General features: G+C 36.5%; 1 protein-coding gene and 2 long non-coding RNA genes across 5 annotated transcripts; all 3 read right to left on the bottom strand.

Moving 5' to 3' along the window:
* Positions 1 to 617: 617 nt before the first annotated feature.
* On the bottom strand, positions 618 to 1,653 carry LOC121052566. The gene is made up of 3 exons (XR_005809482.1): positions 1,624 to 1,653; positions 1,299 to 1,452; positions 618 to 730 (listed from the first exon to the last, which is right to left on the bottom strand). It is a non-coding gene; the product is annotated as an uncharacterized LOC121052566 (long non-coding RNA).
* A 9,263-nt stretch (positions 1,654 to 10,916) lies between these two features.
* LOC112195845 lies at positions 10,917 to 11,892 on the bottom strand. 3 transcript variants are annotated; one of them, XR_002934824.2, is made up of 2 exons: positions 11,388 to 11,892; positions 10,917 to 11,242 (listed from the first exon to the last, which is right to left on the bottom strand). It is a non-coding gene; the product is annotated as an uncharacterized LOC112195845 (long non-coding RNA). The 3 variants fall into 3 exon arrangements; XR_005809255.1 differs by having other exon boundaries at positions 10,917 to 11,190; positions 11,388 to 11,888; XR_002934826.2 differs by having other exon boundaries at positions 10,917 to 11,185; positions 11,388 to 11,887.
* A 7,965-nt stretch (positions 11,893 to 19,857) lies between these two features.
* LOC112199026 (putative leucine-rich repeat receptor-like serine/threonine-protein kinase At2g24130) lies at positions 19,858 to 20,886 on the bottom strand. Its single transcript, XM_024340093.1, has one exon. The coding sequence runs from the start codon at positions 20,884 to 20,886 to the stop codon at positions 19,858 to 19,860; it is 1,029 nt and encodes a 342-aa protein (XP_024195861.1).
* Positions 20,887 to 22,461: the final 1,575 nt, after the last annotated feature.

Genomic DNA, 22,461 nt, shown 5'->3' with positions numbered 1-22,461 from the left:
TATAATGACAAAGTGACTTGCCACATAATGCCATTCTAATGCAGTGATTGTCCACAATGGTCTGTTATACTTTTCACAATGCCATTCTAACCCCTTCTCTCTAACTTTGAAGTAATTCTGGTTCACTGAATAGACAGATAACAAGCTAAAGTCTATAATACACAATAGGCACCCTCAGTCAGAACTCACAATATTCAATAAACATGAACTATTAAGAAATAGGAACTGAAAGCAACCTTTGAAATTTCAGTATTGATTCTCAGTTCAATAAACATGAGCTATTAATATCTTGATCTAGTTGCTTGGCAACTGAAGCAATACTAGGGACTTGAGGAAGCAACCACAAGAAAGTGTAACTTTAAGAACCCTAAACCATTCATTGGATTTACAATGATGCATTATATTAATTGAAGAGAATCAGTTAATTTAGAAAACAGTTTAAACTCTTTAGTCACTCAAATGATGAATTGAGTTATTTTCTTAAGGTATCCACCAGGTTGTCTGCACCACCAGGTTATTTTCTTAAGGTATCCACCAGTTATTTTCTTAAAGTAGATGTTTAGAGATCCTTCCATTCTGCTAACCATATTATTTTTCTACAGAGTACAAACTAATAAATGGAAATATATTCCAGAATAATAATCAAGATCCAGTGATATGAACTAACCGAAATCATTGCCTCAAAATCAGGTTCCACTGCAAAGCATGCCCAGAGTGCTTCCTTCCTTATCTGCATGAAACAAACTAATAGTAATAAATAATAAATTTTCTTAATAAAGAAATAAATATAGAGAAAGAAACAAGGACAGTCGGCTCAAGCCTCTGGCAGTAAAGAACTCAACGAACTATGTTGAAATCGTAAGATAAAATAATGTGGAAATTTTGAAATAGAGTTCCAAAGTCCAAACCCAAACTGTATAGGCACAGTTAGGAGTGAAACTTAATTAATGAAAAAGACAGTGGCCACTGAAGTAGTCAACAGCAAGGAGGACAAGAATCTCAATGCCAAAACGCCACAAGTTAATTTTAGTTTTGCTTTGCACTTGCCTCAACTTAAAAGAGAATAAAGTGATGGATGGAAGTGAAGAAACAGGGGCATCTTAACAGCTTTGGAAAATGCATGGCCATCTTCTCTTCATGCGAGTGGGGGTAGTCAACAAAACAAAGCTATTGGTCTGGAAAAAAAAAAAGTATTTTGTTTGGTCCAACCTTCATCGGAAAAAGGAGATAAACACTAATTCATTAGCACAAAGTACCTCATCATGTATGATTCACTCAAGCCAAGTATGGTCAGTAACCTCAACCCCTCAATATCTTTCTCCTACAAACATCAAATGTTGCAAGTGAGCTAATTAGCTATAAGTATGGTCACTTTCGGAGCTGCAAAGCCAAGTTTCAGAGAGGACCCAATTCCGAAACTTCCTCCACACCATTCTTCCCCAGTCTCATCACCTGCAAACAGAAATTAATAATCAGTAAGAAAATACATTCAGATAGAGATATTAAACCAAGGAGGTTTCCAAATTTTAATACTTCAGCATTTCCGAACAAAACAAAATAGCGAATAATGGAAGAGTGAAACCTCAACTGAACAAAAGTGTACCCGTCTGAATATTAGCTTACCAAGCTTCATTGAGGAAAAGCAATTATTCCACCAGTTTATGTGACCAGAAACTCGTATGTAAAAACATGCTGAAAACATCACCCACAAGAACTTAACTTTAAAACATAGAGCAAAAATTCTCAGTTAAAAATAAAAATAGAGAATGCAAAAGAGGTCTACATCAACTAATACCTGATTGAAATGTTGCAGCTATTTCTCATTTGTGAAGCAAAAGAGACTTGCTCGAAATTGCACAGGAGAAAGAAACATTAATTTTGTCCACCAACCTGTATAGGAGAAAAAGAACAGAAGTTATTTTCCCATCAATATCTAATTTCTGTGTCTAAATTTTGCTTCACAGAGTCAACCAGATGTTAATCACCAATCATCTGTAGCAATCTATAGCAAAGTTAATTACCAATCATCAAACATGAAAAACAGCATATACTAGCAGAAAATAACTTGGCAAGTTCATCCAAACTAAGTAGTGCATGGCAATACTTTTTCTTGAGCAATGAGTCAATCTCTACCATCAGATACTTGAGTAGGACATGATCATAAACAATTAGATAGAGCAACCTGTGTGGTCTTTTAATTTTGACTTTAACAAAGAGCGTAGTGGACTTCTCACCAAGCTAAAAAAGATATGTAGGAGTCAATAATTGATCTATAAGTGTACAAGTTACAATTATTGAAATGAAAACATGTTATACCTTTACACCACACTTGAGTACTAAGAAAAACATAACAAAGATTCAATAAAACTGTAAATAAGTAGAAGCAGATCTTCAATGAAATATTGACTTACAGAGAGTCTTCTAATATTGACTGAGAAGCATGCTTTCTGAAAACATATTAAGTAAAACAGAACAAAATCAATTTGACAATCCAAACAGCACAACAAGAATCAAAATCAATAATTCAACTTACAAAAAGAAAAAATAATGACGAAAAAAAAAACTTTGTAATGGGTCTATGCCAGAACAAAAACCCATAAATAGATTCAGATTCTAAGAAAAAATCACATACCCAAAAGCCTCTCTTTTGAAATTGGTGATATTGCTAAGTGCAGCTCGATGATTAAGCCCCATCTCCTTCACAAACTTGCACCAATATTATTACAATTCTAGATACAGATTGCAGAAAAAGAAACAACCCACCATCGTACAAAATCGTGCAGCTCCAACTTCTGACCACCATTACGTTTTACTCATTTTGCATCTACAAATCTCTTCTCCTGGTAAAATACAATTACCAAGCTTCAGACGCCAAACATTAAATGGAATCTGTAACTGGAATATAGTGATCCCTTTAGTTTATTACAAGATATATATGATATACTTGGGAAACCTAGCCCTGCAACAATTCGTGCCGCTCCTCAATATCTGTTAATGGATTCATAAGTTCGGTGAGTAGATTTACTTTTGTTTCTCTGATAATGAAAAGTAAAAAGTTAACATCAAGTTTCTCATCTATCAACGTGTTCACTTACCCCTAAAACTCAAAAGAGGAAAAACCATAGTTCCCACAGAAGAAGAAGAAGAAGAATTAGAGAAAATAATATTACCTATAAAGATGGTAATTGATAATTGCACTGAGAAAATACTCGGTGCGATTGCAGTTGGGTCTTAGGAGATCTTTGGAGCTCCTTGAACAGAAATAATAGCTTCGAAAGAAAAAATGAATCAAACCAGTGGAAATCATAATCGCAATGACATGAAAAGGAAAATATAATTGTGCAATTGGTAAACACAATTTGATGGAAAAGGAGAAGAAAATGGAGAGGGAAATTTACCTGGAACAAAAGAATACTTGTCAACATCCTTCATTGTAGGATCGATACCAAAAACCAGACACCAGTATTGTATGTACGATAACACCAGTCCCTTGTCCCTACATCTTTCAAGATTAGTAAGTAATACTGATGTACTAAAATCAGAACAGAAAAACTTTGCCTTTGTCATTTCACCGCTTGAGCCTTGTTCCTTCTAGTCAATCCTCAATTCTAAAATGAAATTCACTTTACCTTCTAAATGCATTTACATTTTGTATACAAATTAACAGAGAAGTGCAAGAAAGCAAATTCACACAAGCAATGACTAAAGCTTTCAGTCCACAATGAATTAAATCACAGATAATTTCTAGTAGATTATAACTGAAAATCTCAACATAAAATTGAATCTACCAGTAAAAAACAAGAAGCCCAAAACAGAAACCAAGCAAAAAGAGAGTTGAGAACTGACCTAAGACGCGAGCTTTTAGAGAACAGAGAAGAGAGACCATCTGAGTTGAATCGAAATTCTGTACGAATTTGGCTCGGACAGAAAGAAACTCGCATGAATGACCCCGCCATTGAATTGGAAGCATCTGAGTCGAATTAGATTCAACGAGAGAGGAGAGGAACGACTGAAGAGTAAGCCAAAATGAAATACGCAAAAAGAGTAAGCCCTGGATCTAGATCAACACAGTGGCCACCAAGTTCTACGATGCTCAATTTGTTCAGTTAGATCGAGAACAGAGAGAGAGAGAGAGGGATGCGATAGAGAACAGGGATTGAGAGAAATAGGCTAGGGTTTTTTCATGAGAAAATAGATTTAATAAGAGAATAAGGCTCATAGTTGTTAACTAGTGCGACGACATTTTAGACGCAGTCGCTAAGTATTGGAAGTCTGCGACTGCAAACGTTCGCCGAAGATAAATATTAAAGTTTGGCTACCCCATTGCCACGGCATAGCAACTCAGTCGCAAGTTTTACGACGGCGTGATTTTGCCAAAGCGAAAAGTCAATTTTTTGCGACGGCAAAAGGATGCCGACGCCAAACAGGGTAGCCGTTGCAATTATTTTTTATAGTGATGGGGGGTAGTGGGGAGCTATCTGATGCTCATGAGTACGTGTTTTTAAAAGGGAGTTTCGGAGATTCTTTCTTTTAAATGTCCTGGGAGGACTTGTTTATCATATTTAATTGTCAGAGTTTCAATTATTATGATTTTGTCACGGGGTGACTTGTGTTGATTTGGGAATGTGTTTTTAAAAGGGAGTTTCGGAGATTCTTTCTTTTAAATGTCCTGGGAGGACTTGTTTATCATATTTAATTGTCAGAGTTTCAATTATTATGATTTTGTCACGGGGTGACTTGTGTTGATTTGGGAATGTGTTTTTAAAAGGGAGTTTCGGGGATTCTTTCTTTTAAATGTCCTGGGGGGACTTGTTTATCATATTTAATTGTTACAGTTTCAATTATTATGATTTTGTCACGGGGTGACTTGTGTTGATTTGGGAATGTGTTTTTAAAAGGGAGTTTCGGGGATTCTTTCTTTTAATTGTCATGGGAGGACTTGTGTATCATATTGAATTGTCAGAGTTTCAATTTATATGATTTGGTCACGGTGTGACCTTTATTGTGATTTTTGGGAAATGCATATTGAATTGTCAGAGTTTTAAATTAATATGACTTTGTCACGGGGTGACTTATATTCGTTTCTTTTGGGAAAAGAATGTGCTGTTTTGGGAAAACAGGGTGTGTGTTTCTTTTTACGAGTTGATGGGTTTCCTCGTTGGGCGAGTTGTGCATGTGTGGTTTTGAGTTACTCATACGGGCTTGCAAAAGCTTACCGGGTTTGTTGTGTGGCAACCCGGTGCGCCATTCAAACGGTGTAGGGGTTAATCCTGCAGGTTAGGATAATCGTGCTGAAGCTGAGATAGCGCCTTTGCAGCTTTACGGTAGGAAGCCATTTTTGTGACTTTACCATTGTTTGGACTTCCGTTGTAGTGAGCTCTGAGGAGCATTTACGTTTTATCTTGTTGTTGACAATTTAATTCGTAAGCTTGTGTAATATATAACTCTTTGGAGTGAGTGTATATTAACTTTGAGGGTTCAGGGCATCAATATGTGTGTAAGTTTAAGGGAAAAAGATCTCAGGTATTTTGTATTGATGACTAGACGTTCACGCATATATAATTATTGGGTTATATATCGATTTTCATGTGTGTAAAATCAGGGGCGTGACACTTAAAATCCACGAAAATCGAAAATCAGTAAGGCTTCCCCAAAATCTCACGAGAAAAAATATATATAACAATGACATGAACCCGCATGCCAAAATATTCTCGAATTCATAAATCAATATGCGAGAAATAATAAATGGCTAAATACTAGTTAGTACCCTGTGGTTTAGGTCCAAAATCAATTCAGTCCCTGGACTTCTAATTTCATCAAAAACACTCCTGCACTTTCAATTTTGATCTAATAGGTCCAATTCGTTAATATTCTGTTATGGGTTCAAGTTATATAGTTGGATTATTTGTTGAAAAACTATTTATGTTTAATAGTAGGACTCACTCCTAAATTGATTATGCAGACCACCTCTACACCACATCATAAAACATAGGCCATATATGAGCCACATTAACAAGTTAAATAACTCAATTGTCAGAAAACTAACAAATTGGACCTATTAGATCAAAATTGAAAGTGCAGGGGTGTTTTTGATGAAATTATAAGTTCAGGGACTGAATTGATTTTGGACCTAAATCAGAGGGTAATAATTTGTATTTAGCCCAATAATAAATATATATAATTTTGGAATCACCTCGGAAAGACTTGCCAAAATTCAATAAAAAACACAAGTCTAAAATCAAGCATAACAATTTCCAATCCAAAAGTCCAATCGATAAAAATAATTCAATATTTAAAATCAATTAATATGCTCAATAATTTAAAATGATAATTTAATAAATTCTTAATTAAGAAAATAATTGAATGCATTATTTAAAATCAAACGTCCACTCACAGTATACGGCTAAGCTTGCCGTCGATCCGAAGCCTCCTCTTGAGAATCCTCCTCACATCCTGTACAATGCAGCACTCATAAATAACTAAGTACAGAACGGAATTTAAATTTACGTCAAATGAAAACTAAATCCTAACATCGCCTTTATGCCCTAAAGCCTCCAATCTTCACCACTAATATCGATTTAATACTTAAAATGTTTTAGGGTAGAACCGAGAGAAATCCGACGGTCGAATTCTCATAAATCGCTAAAAGAAAATCCGAATTCCGGAAAATTCACAATCGAAACAAAACTCCTCCTATTTCTACCAAACTCGCAATCATAGATTCTATAACTCACAAGTAATTTATCCAGCTAAAAACAGAAACTAAAATCCTGCCCTACAAGCCTCCATGCGCCAGCCCCACGCACCGCCGGCAACTCCACCTCAGGCCACCAAAATTTACCAGCAAGCACATCTCAACATTTGCAACAACTTTTTCCACTGTGACAAAGCTTGAATATACTTCATTGGCCGGAAAACACCTTGAACAATGAGTAAACCACCGTGAACAGTGCCAAAAACTTCCAAGCTTCGATTCTCCTTCCATAGCTCGATCTGAGTTATGAAACTTGGAGGGATTCACGAGTGTTCCAAGGCGCTTCTGCTTGTACCAGTTTCGTCGCCGAAGGTGGCTGGATTTGGGAGAAATCGGCGTTGACCTCCAAACTGCAACAGTGATGTTCTCGGCTCAAATTCTCTCTTCTCCAGATAAATCATGATGACCCACTGCTATGGGCGTGTGGAGGAGGAAGAGATGGTTCCAAAAGTCCGGTGGCATGTCGATTGGTGGCCGGACGGCGACAAATCGAAGAAAATGAGAAGAAGGCCGACGCGAGAGAGAGAGAGAGAGAGAGAGAGAGAGAGAGAGAGAGAGAGAGAGTGAAATTTTTGACCAACCTACCACAGTAACTTCTCATATTTATACTAAATTATCATGAATACTAACTTTAGTTTTTCGGTTATAATTTTCACATACGAACTCCGATTTTTACATACTACATATGTACATACTCGGTTTAACGTCCTCAACCACTTTCATGAAGGAAGTTTTTCTCAAAAACTGATCCGAACAAAAAGTTAACTTTTAAGGCCACTAAAAGTATCGAACGAAGTAAAAGGTGAAAGTAATTGTCATTTATCGTCCAAATGACTAGTAAACCTGAAAATTTACGTTCAGGACGTAACAATTTTTCTTATCCTTTTCAAATTATAGCCGTTGTAGATGATGATATTTCATTTTTAGTTTATAGAATTTGATTTAAGGTGGCAGTACTATTTTTTGTTGATAGGCCAAATGGGCATCTTGGAGGGAATATTCCCTTTGTGGTAGGCTAAATCTGTTTGGCCTTTAGCCTATGGTGGAAGATGCCCTCAAGAGAAGCTAAAGCGCAGGCTGATGCAGCAACCAAGCTAGCTAAATAGAGGTTGTGCACTGTGTATTAGACTAATGGTCCTCCAACCTCCATGAAGTTTCCTTGCCTCTCTTAGCACGTATATCTATTGTGTCTTGACTTCTTTTGTCATAAACACTGAAACTTTTGTTGTTCTCTGTATTTGGATATAAGGTCATCTCCAACCTTGGGCTAAGGGGTTGGTATAGCCCAAAAATCACCATTTTCCATCGCTAACCCAAGGCTATACTATAACAAAAGACTGATTTTGGGTGCTAAAAGGGTCAAGCTTTGTTTAGCCCTTGGGCTTCTTCTTCGTGGGGACCATGCTGGTGACCCAAAATTCTGATCAACAAAACAAATGGCTGAGATTAAAGGGCAAACAATAAAATAATATGGCATTTAAACTTATAGCCCTAAGGATTGGACATGTTAGAAAGTAAGAGTTACAATATTTGCATTAATAGTGATTATCGGGGGCTAAAATAGCTGGAGATGGCCTAACCTTTTTGCCTTTGGGCTTTCAATAAATGAATTACATACCCATAAAAAATAAAAATAAAAATAAAATTTTTTTTTTTTTTTTCCATTATCATCTCGCTATGGACATTTTTTCTTTGTACCACTTTACAGTTTTTTAAAGGACCCCCTTACTTATAAAAGGGTCCTCCCAGTTAGTATCTATCTATCTCTTCTTACTATATGAAGGGGGTAAGATAGAAGTGAGTGGACTTTTCTTCTCTCCTCTGCTGTTTTGAGAGTCGGCAAGTCTCCGGTTTCTCCACCCTCTGTGGTGCGTCTCCACCCTTTTGTGGTGAGTTTCTTGAGTTTGGTCTCAGCTTTAGATCTGTTTATGTCTCTTTTTCTTTCTATCTTTCCTTGTTCTTGCCCAATTGTTCATCAAATTTCCAGATCTACTATCAAATCTCACAGTCTCCTCCATCTCAAACACCTCACCCTCTCATCTTCATTCGAATTTTCTCTTTTTCCACAACCTCATCTTCACATTCAACCCTTGATGTCTCGACAGAGACCTGTTCACTTAACTTCATACATGAAGATTGCAGCAGTACCGGCAAACCACCAAAGATTGTGGACATCGCCGGACCAGTGGTGTTGTGATGCATGGTGGTCTCCACCTCCACGACTACCTTTACTAAGTTCTTTGTTTTGTTCTTGTTGTTCTTCCTGTGCTTCCAATTTAGGTGTGGAGAATGATGGTGGAGAGTTTACTTGGCCTCTGGATGTCAAGATTCTGTCGGGTTCAGTTGGTCACAATATCACCATGGCGGCCAGCAGAGGCGTTGAAGTGAAGAGTTTGGTGTTAGGTCTTGGTTCTTTTGGTATTTTGGACTTTTGGGCTTCGGTTTTAGGTTTAGGTATGGGTTGTCTATTGGATTTTTGGGCTTAGGACTCCCATTTTCTCTGTATTACTTTTGTAATATGTGCTTCATCTAATGAAAGTTCTATTTGACCCCAAAAAAAAAAAAATCTATCTCTTCTTACTCTATCTCTCTATTTGGGCCTCAAGGCTCAACCATATAAAGTGGACATAGTCTCTCAACATGGCGAATCACTATACATCTTGTGGTCCGTAGTTCGTACTATATCCTACTCTCTACATTGCTTCTATCTAGATTCTAGACTCCCCAATCTAAGTAGAAACATTTTCCATATTATCATCTCGCTGTAGACGTTTTTATCTTTTGTACCACTTTACAGTTTCTTTTCTAAGGAAATGTGGGGTTGCATTTGACGTGCGCTCTAATTTTCATGCTTTAGTGTGGTTATTGCAGGTACCTTGGTGCCCCTGGGAGATTTAAACAGGCTTTGGAGATTCACCAACCTGTTAGTCAGGTCAGTGCGTCTCTCATCCAACTCTTTCCTACAAAGGAATAAAAGAATGCACGGGATGAATTGTCGATGTTGTCTATTGTCTCTAATATCAGTTTTTAAAAAAGTTCATTTCTTACATTATGATGATTGCCTTCTAGTACGCTGGAGTGTTATCAATGTGATGTAACTAAGAGATTTCTTTGCATAAACAGGGATCGATAATGCCTTGAGGAGTTTACAGGGTGAGAGCAATTGTATTATTCTCAAGAAGCGGAGTAAATTGGCAGCCGGGAAATTTATCTTCAGTGTCAATATGAAGAGAGGAAGATACAATTATTTTCAAACCAATTAAGCATAAACTTGATTTAAAGACTTGGCACATCAGCCATCATAACATATGTAATCAAAATATAGAAACAGTAAATGACAAAATGTGGTTCAACACATCTCTGTCACAAAGCCAGTGGTTTTATTCAGAAAAAAGGAAAAGAAAAAAAAAAAAAAGGACGAGCTGAAGCACAGTATATACAACCTTTACAGATAGAAGAAAAGTAAAATGACAAACAAAAAAGTTGTGAAACCAGAAATCCCAAGGGCTTTTCATGGATAATAAACACCGCCATTTCTATCTTCTAGTGCACATTTTATTTTCGTGAGCTTGGGCACTACATCGTTAATGTTGATTCTTTCCTGAGCCACTTCTTCAGAACATCCCAAACCTATTTCCAGTATTGACAAACTGGTTTTTACTGTGGCATTCATGTCTCTAGTTTCATCTTCTATGCTCAATAGGCCAGCATCCACTACTTCGAAAACACTGTCGGGAAGCGAAGCATTTATCCATTGTCTCAAAGTCAGTTGCAAACATTTCATCTGTGGGTTTCTTTCTCACAATTATTTCCACCAACATTATCCCAAAACTCACTACTAGCAAATAACCCATTAATCAGTGTGTATAACGCTCTATACACACTGAAATCTGTATGCGCAGGCCATTACCAACCCTACATTCAGAGATTCGTTGTCTGTGGCATTTGGGTGGGTGGGTGTTGGTCTCTCGGTACGGATAAAAAAGTCTGTGTGAAGTTTTGAGTGGGACCCACCCAGCAATCAATCAAATCAACTGAAAATATCAGTGTGAGTTGAGGCCAAAATTATAAACATTTCTTTTTCTTTTCTTTTGTTACAATATTTTTTTTAAAACATTTATCTGAAAATTAAAACAATAATAGTAATTCAAGATACCCAGAAATCATCAAAATATCCAATTTATTCGAGAAATAATGATACAGGGAGGAAGCGGAGGATCAACGCCAATACCTCTCCCAGTAAATATTTACAAGGGAAGAACGAAAAACATAATACAACAACACAATAAGAAAGAAAAATGTAGCTGCTACTATTTTGTTTTGCTCCTTTCTTTTCGAGGTTGTACTCTCTGGAAAACCAACGCTCTTTTGCTGAGGCTGATAATCAAAGCAAGTCCACACGTCAATACTTGTCCTCTTGGCTAGCTCCTTCTAAGCTTAGATGAAATAAGAAGCAAAACTTCAAACGGAGAGTAACTAATCAAGCATCTATCACAATAGCATAGAACATAAAAAACTCATATCACTAATCAAAAACTGATGGAACTCATCCCAAAACTTACTCCAAAAAAAAAAAGCCTCCTGAATGCTAATAATTATATGCCCAAAAGAGCTAAGATCAGAGTTTCCTTACCTGTACGTGTTTCAAATTTTTCGTGCGCTGAAACCCAGGATTGCTCTCTTTCACCTCCACCTCCACCTCCGATTTCTAATCACAAAGATTCTGCAAAACCCAGATCTCGCAAATATTTTCATAAACCCACACATCTATTCCACAACAAACAACAGGAACCAAGAAGATTAAAAATAATTCAAGATCCTAAACGATTTGAGCATAATATCGAGATAAGGGATCAAGCAAAGATCTGATATCAAACTATCTTTTTCTTAGATTGGGGATCGGATTTGGGTTCGAAAATAATAGAGAGAGAGGAAGAAAGCCGATCCACTATGCTCAACAACAAACTAGGTATGAAAATGTTGCAGATCTGGAGAAGAAGAAAAAGAAGATGGAAAAACAAGGAAAGGAAAGAAGAAAGAGAAGAAATCGGAGGATTTTGTTTTTCTGCTTTGGTCTGAACTCTGAAGATATATATTTTGGTTAAACAATCTCTCTTTCTCTTTCTATCTAAGTCTTTTTAAAATTTTGGAAAACAATTAAAAACTTACCGCATGTGTAAACAATTGATACAGATATCAACGCATATAATTTCTCACGCGGATCATCTAAATGCTACTGATGTCTGTGTCAAGTTTTCACAGATTTATTAATAGTTTTACATTAGGGTTTAGGATCGTAATAGGAAAGTGTTATAGGTATTTAATTGTATTCGGATTCTCTTACTTTTTGTATACCTTGTAACTCCCTATATAAGGATTCCTATTATCAATAATAAACACACAATTCTATTCTCCTACAACACACTTAGCAATCAACGCCAGTACATGGATCAAATGGGTGGTTGACCCATCTATTTGATTCTTAACTCAGTCCACTCAAGATTCAAACTTCTCACATTGCATGCAAATGGAACATTTTAGAATAATTGACTCTGGAAACGATTTCTAATTGCAGCAAGATACTGATGATGTTATCTTCTCTTACGGCATTAGTTTCATGTGGGTTGCCGGATAAAAAAGGGACGGTGCAAAGTGAAAAAAAAAAAAAAAGGTGTACAGAGAATAACTAAACAAGGCAAAATTGAAAAAAATTGTACTATTTATATCTAAATACTACTTAATGAGGTATGAATAGAACCACTCTTAAAAGAAAATATTGCAACACATACCGTTACGTTACATTGAATGGTAATACATTGTAGCTCTGTCTAGTGTTTCCCCCAAACACAAGTGATTTCAGAATATCTGCCCTCTCAGTTGGTGAGAATCATATTATTGGACGTTACTACGTCTCGATCACAGCCCCTTCTTCATAATGATTGAATGCATGATGGATTATACATTCCCAAAAAGGAGGCCAAAACCAAATCCCGTGGGCTATTAATGGCATATCGATCTAAAATGTTTTTCTTTTTCTTCTTCTTTTCCTTCGTTGATTGAGACAGCTCGAACATGTAAAACTCTCATACTGTTCTCTCTCTCTCTCTCTCTCCCTACATGCATGTTTGGATATTGACAGGTGTCTGCAACACTCGTCGTGAATTATATGTGTGACCAAAATGGAGGAGCAGTAAAGAAAAGCGAAAATGTAGAGAGAGAAGCGAAAATGTAGGAGCTTCTCTCTAACCCAAGCTCTCTCATCTCTACAGCAAACTTTTCTTCTTTGATTCCCTCACCCATCTGGTGACTCCGCATCCCCTGTGGTGACTCCTCATCCTGTGTGGTGATTCCTCACCCTAGTGGTGACTTGACTTCCTTGTTTGTTCCCCTTCCTTTGCATCTGAGTTTCAGCCCTCACAAATCAAATTTGTTTTTAGATCTAGATGTGGACAGATTTGTTCTCATGGTCATTCTCAGTTTTTGTTCTCCCTTTGCTCCTCAAGATTCCCAAACCGTGAACAAATCTCCTTCTTCTTGTCTACCTTGTCCTGTCATGGAAGATTTCGTACACCTCTGCAACCACCTCTTCAGATCTCAGTTTTCTTTGCTAAGATCTATTGTGGTTTGGTTGTTGTTATCCTTTTATGCGAGATCTTTTCGTAATCGGTCAACTGGAGAATGTATGGCAGCTCTGTCCGTATCCTCACCTCTGCAGACCACCCTTGGTTACCAATCCTTGCTCGCGATTTCCGTCGGAGCTCCGGTGACGAATCTGCTATGGCGGCTGCAAAGTGGAGAGGAAGAAGAAGCTTTGATTAGGGCTTGGGTTTTGTTGGGCTGCTTGGGCTTTTAGTTTTAATTTGGTTTTTTTAGTTGTTATCCTACTCATGTCTTAATTCTTATGAATTTCTGACTTTGAGGGGTTTGTTGCCTGCCCTTGGCTTTGTTTGGGCCTCCATATGCCTTTTGGCTTTATGAATATCAGTTTCACGACCAAAAAAAAAAAAATGGAGGAGCAGTGGTGAACTGGTTACACTAGCATTCGTGCCCGCGCGTTGCTGCGGGTTTTGAAGAAAATGTGCAAGTTTTGAAGGATAGAGAATTTATTTTGGAAGAAAAAGTGCAAGTCTTAAAGGATAGAGAATTTAGTTCGAAACTAACATAGATCTTGCTTGACTCACATTACCATTTATATAGATGTTCGGGTAATGTTCAAATATATATTACAACTATTGTTAAAACAGCTTATCAAAAATATAGTCCTAGGCTAACCTAGTTACAATCGTTGCTTCATTTGGGTACCAAAAAGAGATGTCGATGTCTACCAAAAGTGACATTAGTTGCTGAGAAGTTGTTAGCCTAGTGATGATTAGTTGTGGAGGTTGTCCAAAAAGCTGCTTCCTCCATTTGTATTTACACAAAAAGTCACACCATACATTTTAGATTATGGAAAAAAAAAAAAAACTACACAATACTTTTACTCATCTAAAGAAACCGACAAACCAATATTGCAGTTGATATCAATTCTTTTACCTAGGCTATTGAAACATCAATGCGTGGAAAACTAAAACTAACGTAATTAACTGTTCAAATATTAAGATCAATACTTAATGTCTTTTGTGTACATGAAACACATTAAGCCAAATATATACCTGAATTGCAGAAAATTAAACTATCCGACAGCACACTGTTCCCAAAATCTGTAAAATAAAACAGGAACAATTGAAACTTTATAACAACAGTTACGATAGTTGCAGATGACATAAACTCAATGTAGAAAAACAACACAACACAATGAAAGCAAATGAAACCATTGGCTGACCTAACAAAAATTCAAGGTTCATACCTGAATAAGAATAAAAGATGGAGACAACGATAAACAGCAGACCAAGGAACAGTGGCATTGCAATGATACGTACACTTTTTTGCATAAAATCTGTAAAAAGCGAACAAAACTGCAACAAAATTATCAAATTAATCATATAACTCTTTACTGTTACATTTCTGTAGCCAGTTTCTTACTTCCGTTTTACTTTTTGATAAAACGTATTACTAAACAGTTCACATATGAATTGAAAAAGCAAGAGAATTACCAAGTTGATCACCTCTGGTGACAAAAGTTGATTCAATGGTTCAAGTATAGCTGATAATACAAACAGTAAATTTATCAGTTAGTTATGTATAAACTAAATACAAAAAAGAAAACAGCAATGAACTCATTTGGTATATAATAGTGATAACCTGATAGGGAACACTTTAAGACATATAATAAGTATATATGCATTGTAATGTAGTTTCAAAATAGGCTAACACCTTAGAAAAGTAAATGATTGTCCACATTATGTATTAAATTCATCAAAGAAAAGAATTTTATCATAAACATCTGGCAAGTTTATAAATATGCTCATAGTCAATAGTTTTAAATAGTCTGCATATTGCTGTTACTACATTCAGTTTTGAATTGGCAGTACTAAAAGACAAAGTTTCTCAGTTCTGAATATTAGTAACTAAAAGTTATATGTACTTTCCCTTAAAGAACACATACTGTTATATTGAAAAGACAAAGAAAACAAATTGTTGGGGGTTCTGCAAGATACTTAATTGTCGTATTTGATCCATTTAAATATATCAAAATATATTTGATATATCAAAATTTTAAATATATCAAAATTTAAATATATTTGATCCATTTAGTCGTATTTGATCAAAATCCAGAATACTTAATTGTCTAAACTTAGTTGTATAGTAAATAATGCAAGATACAAAAATAGTCAATCTAAATCTGTCATAAAGCTGGGTTCTTAATTGGCTTTCATTAAATAACACCCCAAAATAAACCCAAACCAATTCCTCCAATAAATGTTTATGGCAATTCAAAAGTTGCAGCTCAACGAATACCAGCTTAATCACTGACTGCATTATCTCAAACCAATTTAAAGGAAGCAGAAGTGATTAGACATGTTATCTCAAACCATTTAGAAGGAAACAGAAGTGAATAGTTATGTTATTTCAAACCAAAATACATACAGGGACCTGCCATTAAGAATCTCAAATTGATCAAGTCACACACATATACACAATTTCACGCAAAGTACTATAGTTTCACTTACAAACCAACACAATTGTTTTGTTTTGAGTAAGAGCTCTCTCTCTCTCTCTCTCTCTCTCTCTCTCTTACTTATTTCGTCTCTTCTCTTTCTCTACACTGGGCGAACAACAAAATCCGAAAAGAAACTTTAAACTTTAAAACTCACTGTAAAAAATAACTAACAGTTAAAGGTTTTTACTTATTTTCTTCATGTCTCATCTTTGACTAATTAGTACATATGAGTTTTTTTTTTTTTTCATTTGGCTGCCTACAATTCAATAGGATGGAAAGGCTAAGTTTCAAAAGCAGCAGCACTCAAGCCAAAGTCATGGGCACTTTAGTATCAATATTAGGTGCATTGGTAGTAGTTCTCTTTATGGGTCCAATTATTCCATCCACTACAACAGGAAAAAATTGGGTAAAAGGTGGCCTATTACTCACTGTTGGGTTCCTTATGTTCTCGACCTGGTCTATCCTTCAAGTGCTTGCAACCTGCCCATTTCTACTCAAGTATACATATGCAGAAAATACCATGAGGACGACGTCATCATGTGCATTATGCTGTTCTCAATAAAGACTAATGTATTTACATGTATTTATACTGAAGCAACAAACAGTTAACATCTATACGCCAACAGCACCATCAAAAATGATCCCAACACCCAGGAAAATTAAAAACCTTCACTCTAGACATCCAACTCTCCACATTGTTCCATTTAGTTCCAAGCAATAAAGCATTAAATTCTTCAATACCGAATTCAAGCTTCAAAATTTCACTCTACTCTGTTCTATCAGCCACAAAACACACCCAATATCCAAATAACACACAACAACAGCAAAACACATCACATCAAATCGTGAAAACAAAAAATAAGAACACCCAAAAAGCTAAAAGAATTGAACCTGAAGAATTAACTCCAAATTGGTAGAGATCCTGAGTAACAGAACAGGGAGCCTCCTGGATAATATTCCAACTCTCAAACTACTCCATATCCTCCTACACTCTTCTAATAACAATATCCAACCAGGAACACAAAAACAGAGAAGAACCCAGTAGCTAAAATTCTCAATGCTTATCAAGGGTTGAATCCCAGAAAGAAAAATTTAAATATAATAAGCAAAAACCCTTCAAACTGAAATCGTAGACCACCCTCAACTTTAACTGGACAATACTGACAATGTTAGTTGAATCTCAAACATAAAATCCAACATACAATCACACTTGACATGTAGAACACAATTCACCTCCAAGGCACCCTATGCATTTCAAAATGTACCGACCCAATCCCAAAACATAATCAGACACTATTGAATCGCTATTTGCCCGGGTTCCTTATTCTTTTCAAATTAAAATCAACCAGAGCTGGTCATAGAGATAGAAAACAATTGTGGGTAGTGTGATTTCTAGAAAAGACCAACATGCAGACTCATCAAGCGGCCAATTTTATATAGTCCAGTTAAAATATGATTGGAGTAGAGTGAATATACCTTTTTCAATTTTTTTCTAAACTGAAAATGTAACAGACATAGTTATAGAGGTGGAAACAATCATGCGCACTCTGACCGCTAGCAAAGATCAACATGCAGATTCATCAAGTACCCAATCTGATATAGTCGAATAAAAATATAGTCCGGGTAGAGTGAATATACCTTTTGAACAGCTGAAAATTTCAAAATTCAGAAGCTTTTCGTCGAAACAGAAGCTTCATTGTAGCGATGTTGACGGAGAAAAAACCAAATGAGCTCGATTACGCGCGCATTGGTCTAGTTTGTTTTGGATTCCTTCATGCACAATCAAATCTAATGGCTTAATACAATCATTCAATTCCTCTCCCGTTTCCTCCAGAATCGCCTTCCTTCTCCTCGCCCAAATCAGTCACACACCCAGAAATCTGTCACAAAAAAGACCAAATCAGACACATACCCAACAATCCTTCATAGAAACCCAACAAATAAGTGCTAAATCGAACAGAATGACGACATGCAGAACCCATCGCATGTCAAGAATAGATGCGCAGACCTCAACCAGTTCAACACCTTTTATACCCAAACAGAACACCGTAATTAGGCCAACAAAGGAAGGGTAAAATCGTCATTTCTAGTACCGGCTCGGCTTGAGCCGGCACTGTTACTAAGCCGATGAACAGTTAACTGAGAATTAGAAGATTATAAATATTCACACAGATGACTGTGAAAAATGTGATTGTTACGGATATCGATGAGTATAAAGTTATTTAATAAATTATATTTTTATCATTATGCATTGATATCTGTGTGTAAAACGTTTCTCACAGATCTCTCTGTACCTGTTAAATATTTAGAACACACAGATATCTGTGAGAAATTTTGTATCACACAGATAGTAAGTAACAGTGTCTATATGTGCTCATGTAGGGTCCAGTTAGTTAGTTCATATAGATATCTGTAATTAATAATCAAATAACAGTGTCTATATGTGCTCATGTAGGGTCCAGTTAGTCAGTTCATACAGATATCTGTAATTAATAATCAAATTCTACAGATTTTTAATCAGTGTGAGAGTAAGTAGGTTAAAAATCAATGTGAAAGTCAGTAGGTTGCTAGTTTTGCTGGTAGTGACTATAAATATCACCTCTTGCGGACACCACTCCTGCAGAACCGTACTCTGTCGGAAAGTATCAATCATAAAGAAATTACTAATTTACAATATCAATATTCAGTACTCCACGTACCAAAGAACACATTCAATTGAAAGAGACGAACGCATATATGAACACCAGAAACACTTTGTATAAATGTGTATATATTTATAAATCTATAGTTCGAGAACCATGGTCTTAAGTTATGTAATACAACTACTGGTTTATGTACTTACGGCAGAACATTTTATGCATAAACATGATGGAGCTTCACTTTCCCCCTATTCCTTTTTTCGTGTTTCCTTGTTTTGCGAGCTATTCTCTTAGACAAACGATAGCTAGCTACTTTCTCTTATACTATAAGATAAAGGTAGAAAAGCTACATGCTCTTATGTTAAAAGCTTCAGTAGACTTAAGACTCTATGAGAACTTGATTTGTAGTTTTACTACTGGTACTAGCATGCTAATGAATAAAACATTTTCTTCATCTGTAGAGTAGCATCTTTATAGTCACACAAACCAAAAAATAGTAAAAATAAAATAATATAATCAGTAGCATTATCAAGACATAAAGTAATTTAATTGATTCTCTAGATTCTAATCAAAACGGTCATTATAATTCAGGTGATTGTTATTAATGCATGTAATTATAATCTAGTTAAACCCTGGAACACCTAGTTTTCTAAGCCAGACATGAACAAATGCAAATAACTGAATTTTACCTGGTGCAACGTAGCCGAGTGTGCCGAGAGTTCTAGTCTATGTTGCATCTTTGTTAATTGCTATAATTTTTGCAAGCCCGAAGTCTCCAACATGTGCAACCATGTCTTCATCGAGAAGGATATTGCTAGTCTTCAAATCACAGTGCACCACACCTTCTGATTGACCATGATGGAGATAGTCCAAAGCCAGTGCAATGTCGATCAACATGCTCACTCTTTGCAGAAGAGTCAAACAATAGTTGTGAGAGTATAGCCACTTCTCAAGGCTGCCATTAGACAGGTATTGCAGCACCAAAGCTCATACCTCATGGTTAGAGCATGTAGTCATGATCTTGACAAGATTTCTGTGCCGAATTCTCCGCCAAACTTTACATTCTGCATCAAAACTTTTAAAGGCTCCCTCCAATTGCAAATTTAGAACTTTAACAGCAACAATTGTCCCATCTGTTAAAATCCCGTTGTATACCGAGCCAAAACTTCCAACTCCAAGCAAGTTGATTTCACAGAAGCCATTTGTAGCACGACGGAGTTGATGATATGATATCATTCTATTCTCTGTTGTTGTTAACCCTTGTACTGAACTTGGAATGCCTTCCATCTCTTTTTTGACACTTTGTCACCATGTATATATATGAGAGCTATCAAGATCATTGTTGATGCAATGCCTGGAAGAACTTACTTGAGTAAATGATTTGCCATCTTTGACTTCTGAGTTCCAAGAGCCATGCAAGGTGGGACTCCAAACTCCGGTCTCCCACAAAGGCCTCTATTCTCCAAAAATGATAGGGCAGTGAAGTTGATAAAAGCTCCACTAGAAGAAATCTCTCCAGAGAGTTGATTAAAAGATAAATTTAAGTAGTTCAGACATTTCAGTGTTTCAAGAGACTTTGGAATTGGCCCAGACAGATTATTGTTTGATAGGTCCAAAAACTCCAATCCTTTCAGATCACCCAAAGTTTGCGGAAGAGATCCTATAAACAAGTTGTTTGCTAAGCTTAGAGAGTTTATGCTTGGGAAGGCTCCGACAATGCTTGAAATGTTCCCAGTAACTTCATTGTGAGATAAGTCGACTATCTGAACAGCAACCGACCTTTTCATGCTTGGAGGTAAGTATCCACTGAAAATATTGGATGACAAATTTAAGAACAGAAGATTTTCAAGATTCCGTAAATTCACTGGTACTGCAGATGTCAAGCCATTGGAACTTAGAAGAAGTCTTTGAATGCGCCAGAGATTTGCAATGCAATTTGGGATTGATCCAGAGATTTGATTATTTCCTAGTGATAGATCTCCCAGGTTCCGCAAAAGACAAAGCTCATTAGGAATGAGCCCTTCAATCTTGTTGTTTTCAAGATACAATCTCTGCAACATTTCCAATGCTCCAATTGATGATGGTATTTTCCCATTAATATTGTTGTCACTTAAGGCAAGGAAGGTCAGATTTTTCAACAACTGAATCGTCTTGGGTATAGGGCCCTTAATCTGGCAGGCAGTTGCAAAAAATACCTCGAGGGAATATGAGAAATTTCCAAATGAATCGGGCATGATCCCGTCTAGAGGATTTCTACTCAAAAATAAATGTTTCAGTGAACTGCTATTAAATATAGAAGAAAGGAACCTAAGTTCAGGAACTCCAGGTTCCCCTGACAACTGATTTCCTCCCAAGTTAAGGAATTCGAGGTATTTTGAGCTACCAAGGTTCATGGGTATTGGTCCATAAAGTGAGTTGTTGGAAACATCAAGCTCAACAAGCTGGCTTAAATTTGAAAAATAGGATGGTAGATTTCCTGTAATGTGATTGGTATAACAGTATAGGGTATTGAGGTTAGAAATCATAGCTCGAGAAGGAAATTCTCCAGAAAGAGCATTAGTTTGTACTTGTAAAGTATTTAAGAAGGAGATATTGAAAATGGACTCAGGTATTTCACCTGTTAGGCTATTCCGAGCAAAAGAGAGATAATTTAGTTTAGAAAGATGCCCCAAATCACTTGGAACACTTCCCTCTAAATTATTATCTGGCATAGTAAAGAACTGCAAGTTTGACAGGTTACCTATTGTTGGAGGTATTAGCACCAGTTGAAAGTACTAGAATGGCCTTGGGGGGGGGGGGGGGTTGAATAGGCAAGTCACTCCTAAATGCACTCAATTTTCTGAACGTTTTTGAGGGATTGAAAAAGGCTTGCTATCCCTAACCAATGAGAACATAATAAATGAAATTAACGTGTGCACAAAGAACAAGAACAGAGAACAAAAACACAAAGATTGTTTACGCAGTAAAACCCTCAACGTGAGGTAAACAACTGCGGGGCCTTAACTCTTGAAGGCCAAGTGCTCAAGCACACACTAAAAGATCATAAACAAATTACAAGGTAGACTTACAACCTCTCGGATAACTTTGGACTCGGTTACCTCTAGCTAAACTCTTCTTTAGACCGGTTGAACTACCTCACAACAATTTGTCTACAGCTTCTAGATGTGCTTCACTCGTCTTGAATACTTCAATCTTTAATTCTCGAACATGCTTGATTCCCAACTGAACTCATAGGACATTCGAACATGTAGAATGGGTAATGTGATCAGAGACATAGATGAGTTCTATTTTGTTACAACATATAGATTGTTATCTGGTCATTTGTTGGTGAAGACTTAATTATATACCTTGTTAATTAAACTTAATATGCAAGTATGGGAGAAACACTTGAGTTATTTTGTAACGTCCCGTATCTTAATTTACCTGTTTACTAGTCATTTGGACTGTAAACGACAACTATTTTCACTTTTACTATCGTTTCGGTACTTTTAGTGACCCTAAAAGTTGACTTTTTGTTCGGGTCAAAATTTGAGAAAATTTCCTGCATGAAAATTGTAGAGGACATTAAACCGAGCACGTGCATATGTGGTACGTAAAAATCGGAGTTCGTATGTGAAAGTTATTAGTGAAAAGGTGAATTTACTATTCATGGTAACTCTCTCTAAGGAAACTTACCGAGGTAAGTTCTCATTTCAGAACTTACCCTGACCCTCTCTCTCTCCTCTCCCTCTTCCCCCACGTCGCCTTCCCTTTTTCTTTTTCTGATTTCTTCACCGTCCGGCGTCCGATTGACGTGATTCCAGTTTTCCTTGGACCGTCTCTTCCTCCTCTATACGATGGTATCAGTGGGTATCGGTGATTTGGCCGGAAAACCCCGAATTTATGAAATCATTGTTACTGTAGCAATTTGCTTCTCCGGTGAAATTCTCCAGTTTTCGGCTATCTCCGGCGGGGAAATTGGCTCTATT

This window comes from Rosa chinensis, chromosome 4 (assembly GCF_002994745.2).
Source record: "Rosa chinensis cultivar Old Blush chromosome 4, RchiOBHm-V2, whole genome shotgun sequence".
In the NCBI taxonomy this organism is placed as follows: domain Eukaryota; kingdom Viridiplantae; phylum Streptophyta; class Magnoliopsida; order Rosales; family Rosaceae; genus Rosa; species Rosa chinensis.
Note: the sequence above shows the minus strand (reverse complement) of the source record. Positions and strands in the feature narration are given on the sequence as shown.

Excerpts from the sequence above, each read along its gene's own strand:
- LOC112199026 (XM_024340093.1), bottom strand. The coding sequence starts at position 20,886 with ATGAACCTTGGTAGCTCAAAATACCTCGAATTCCTTAACTTGGGAGGA.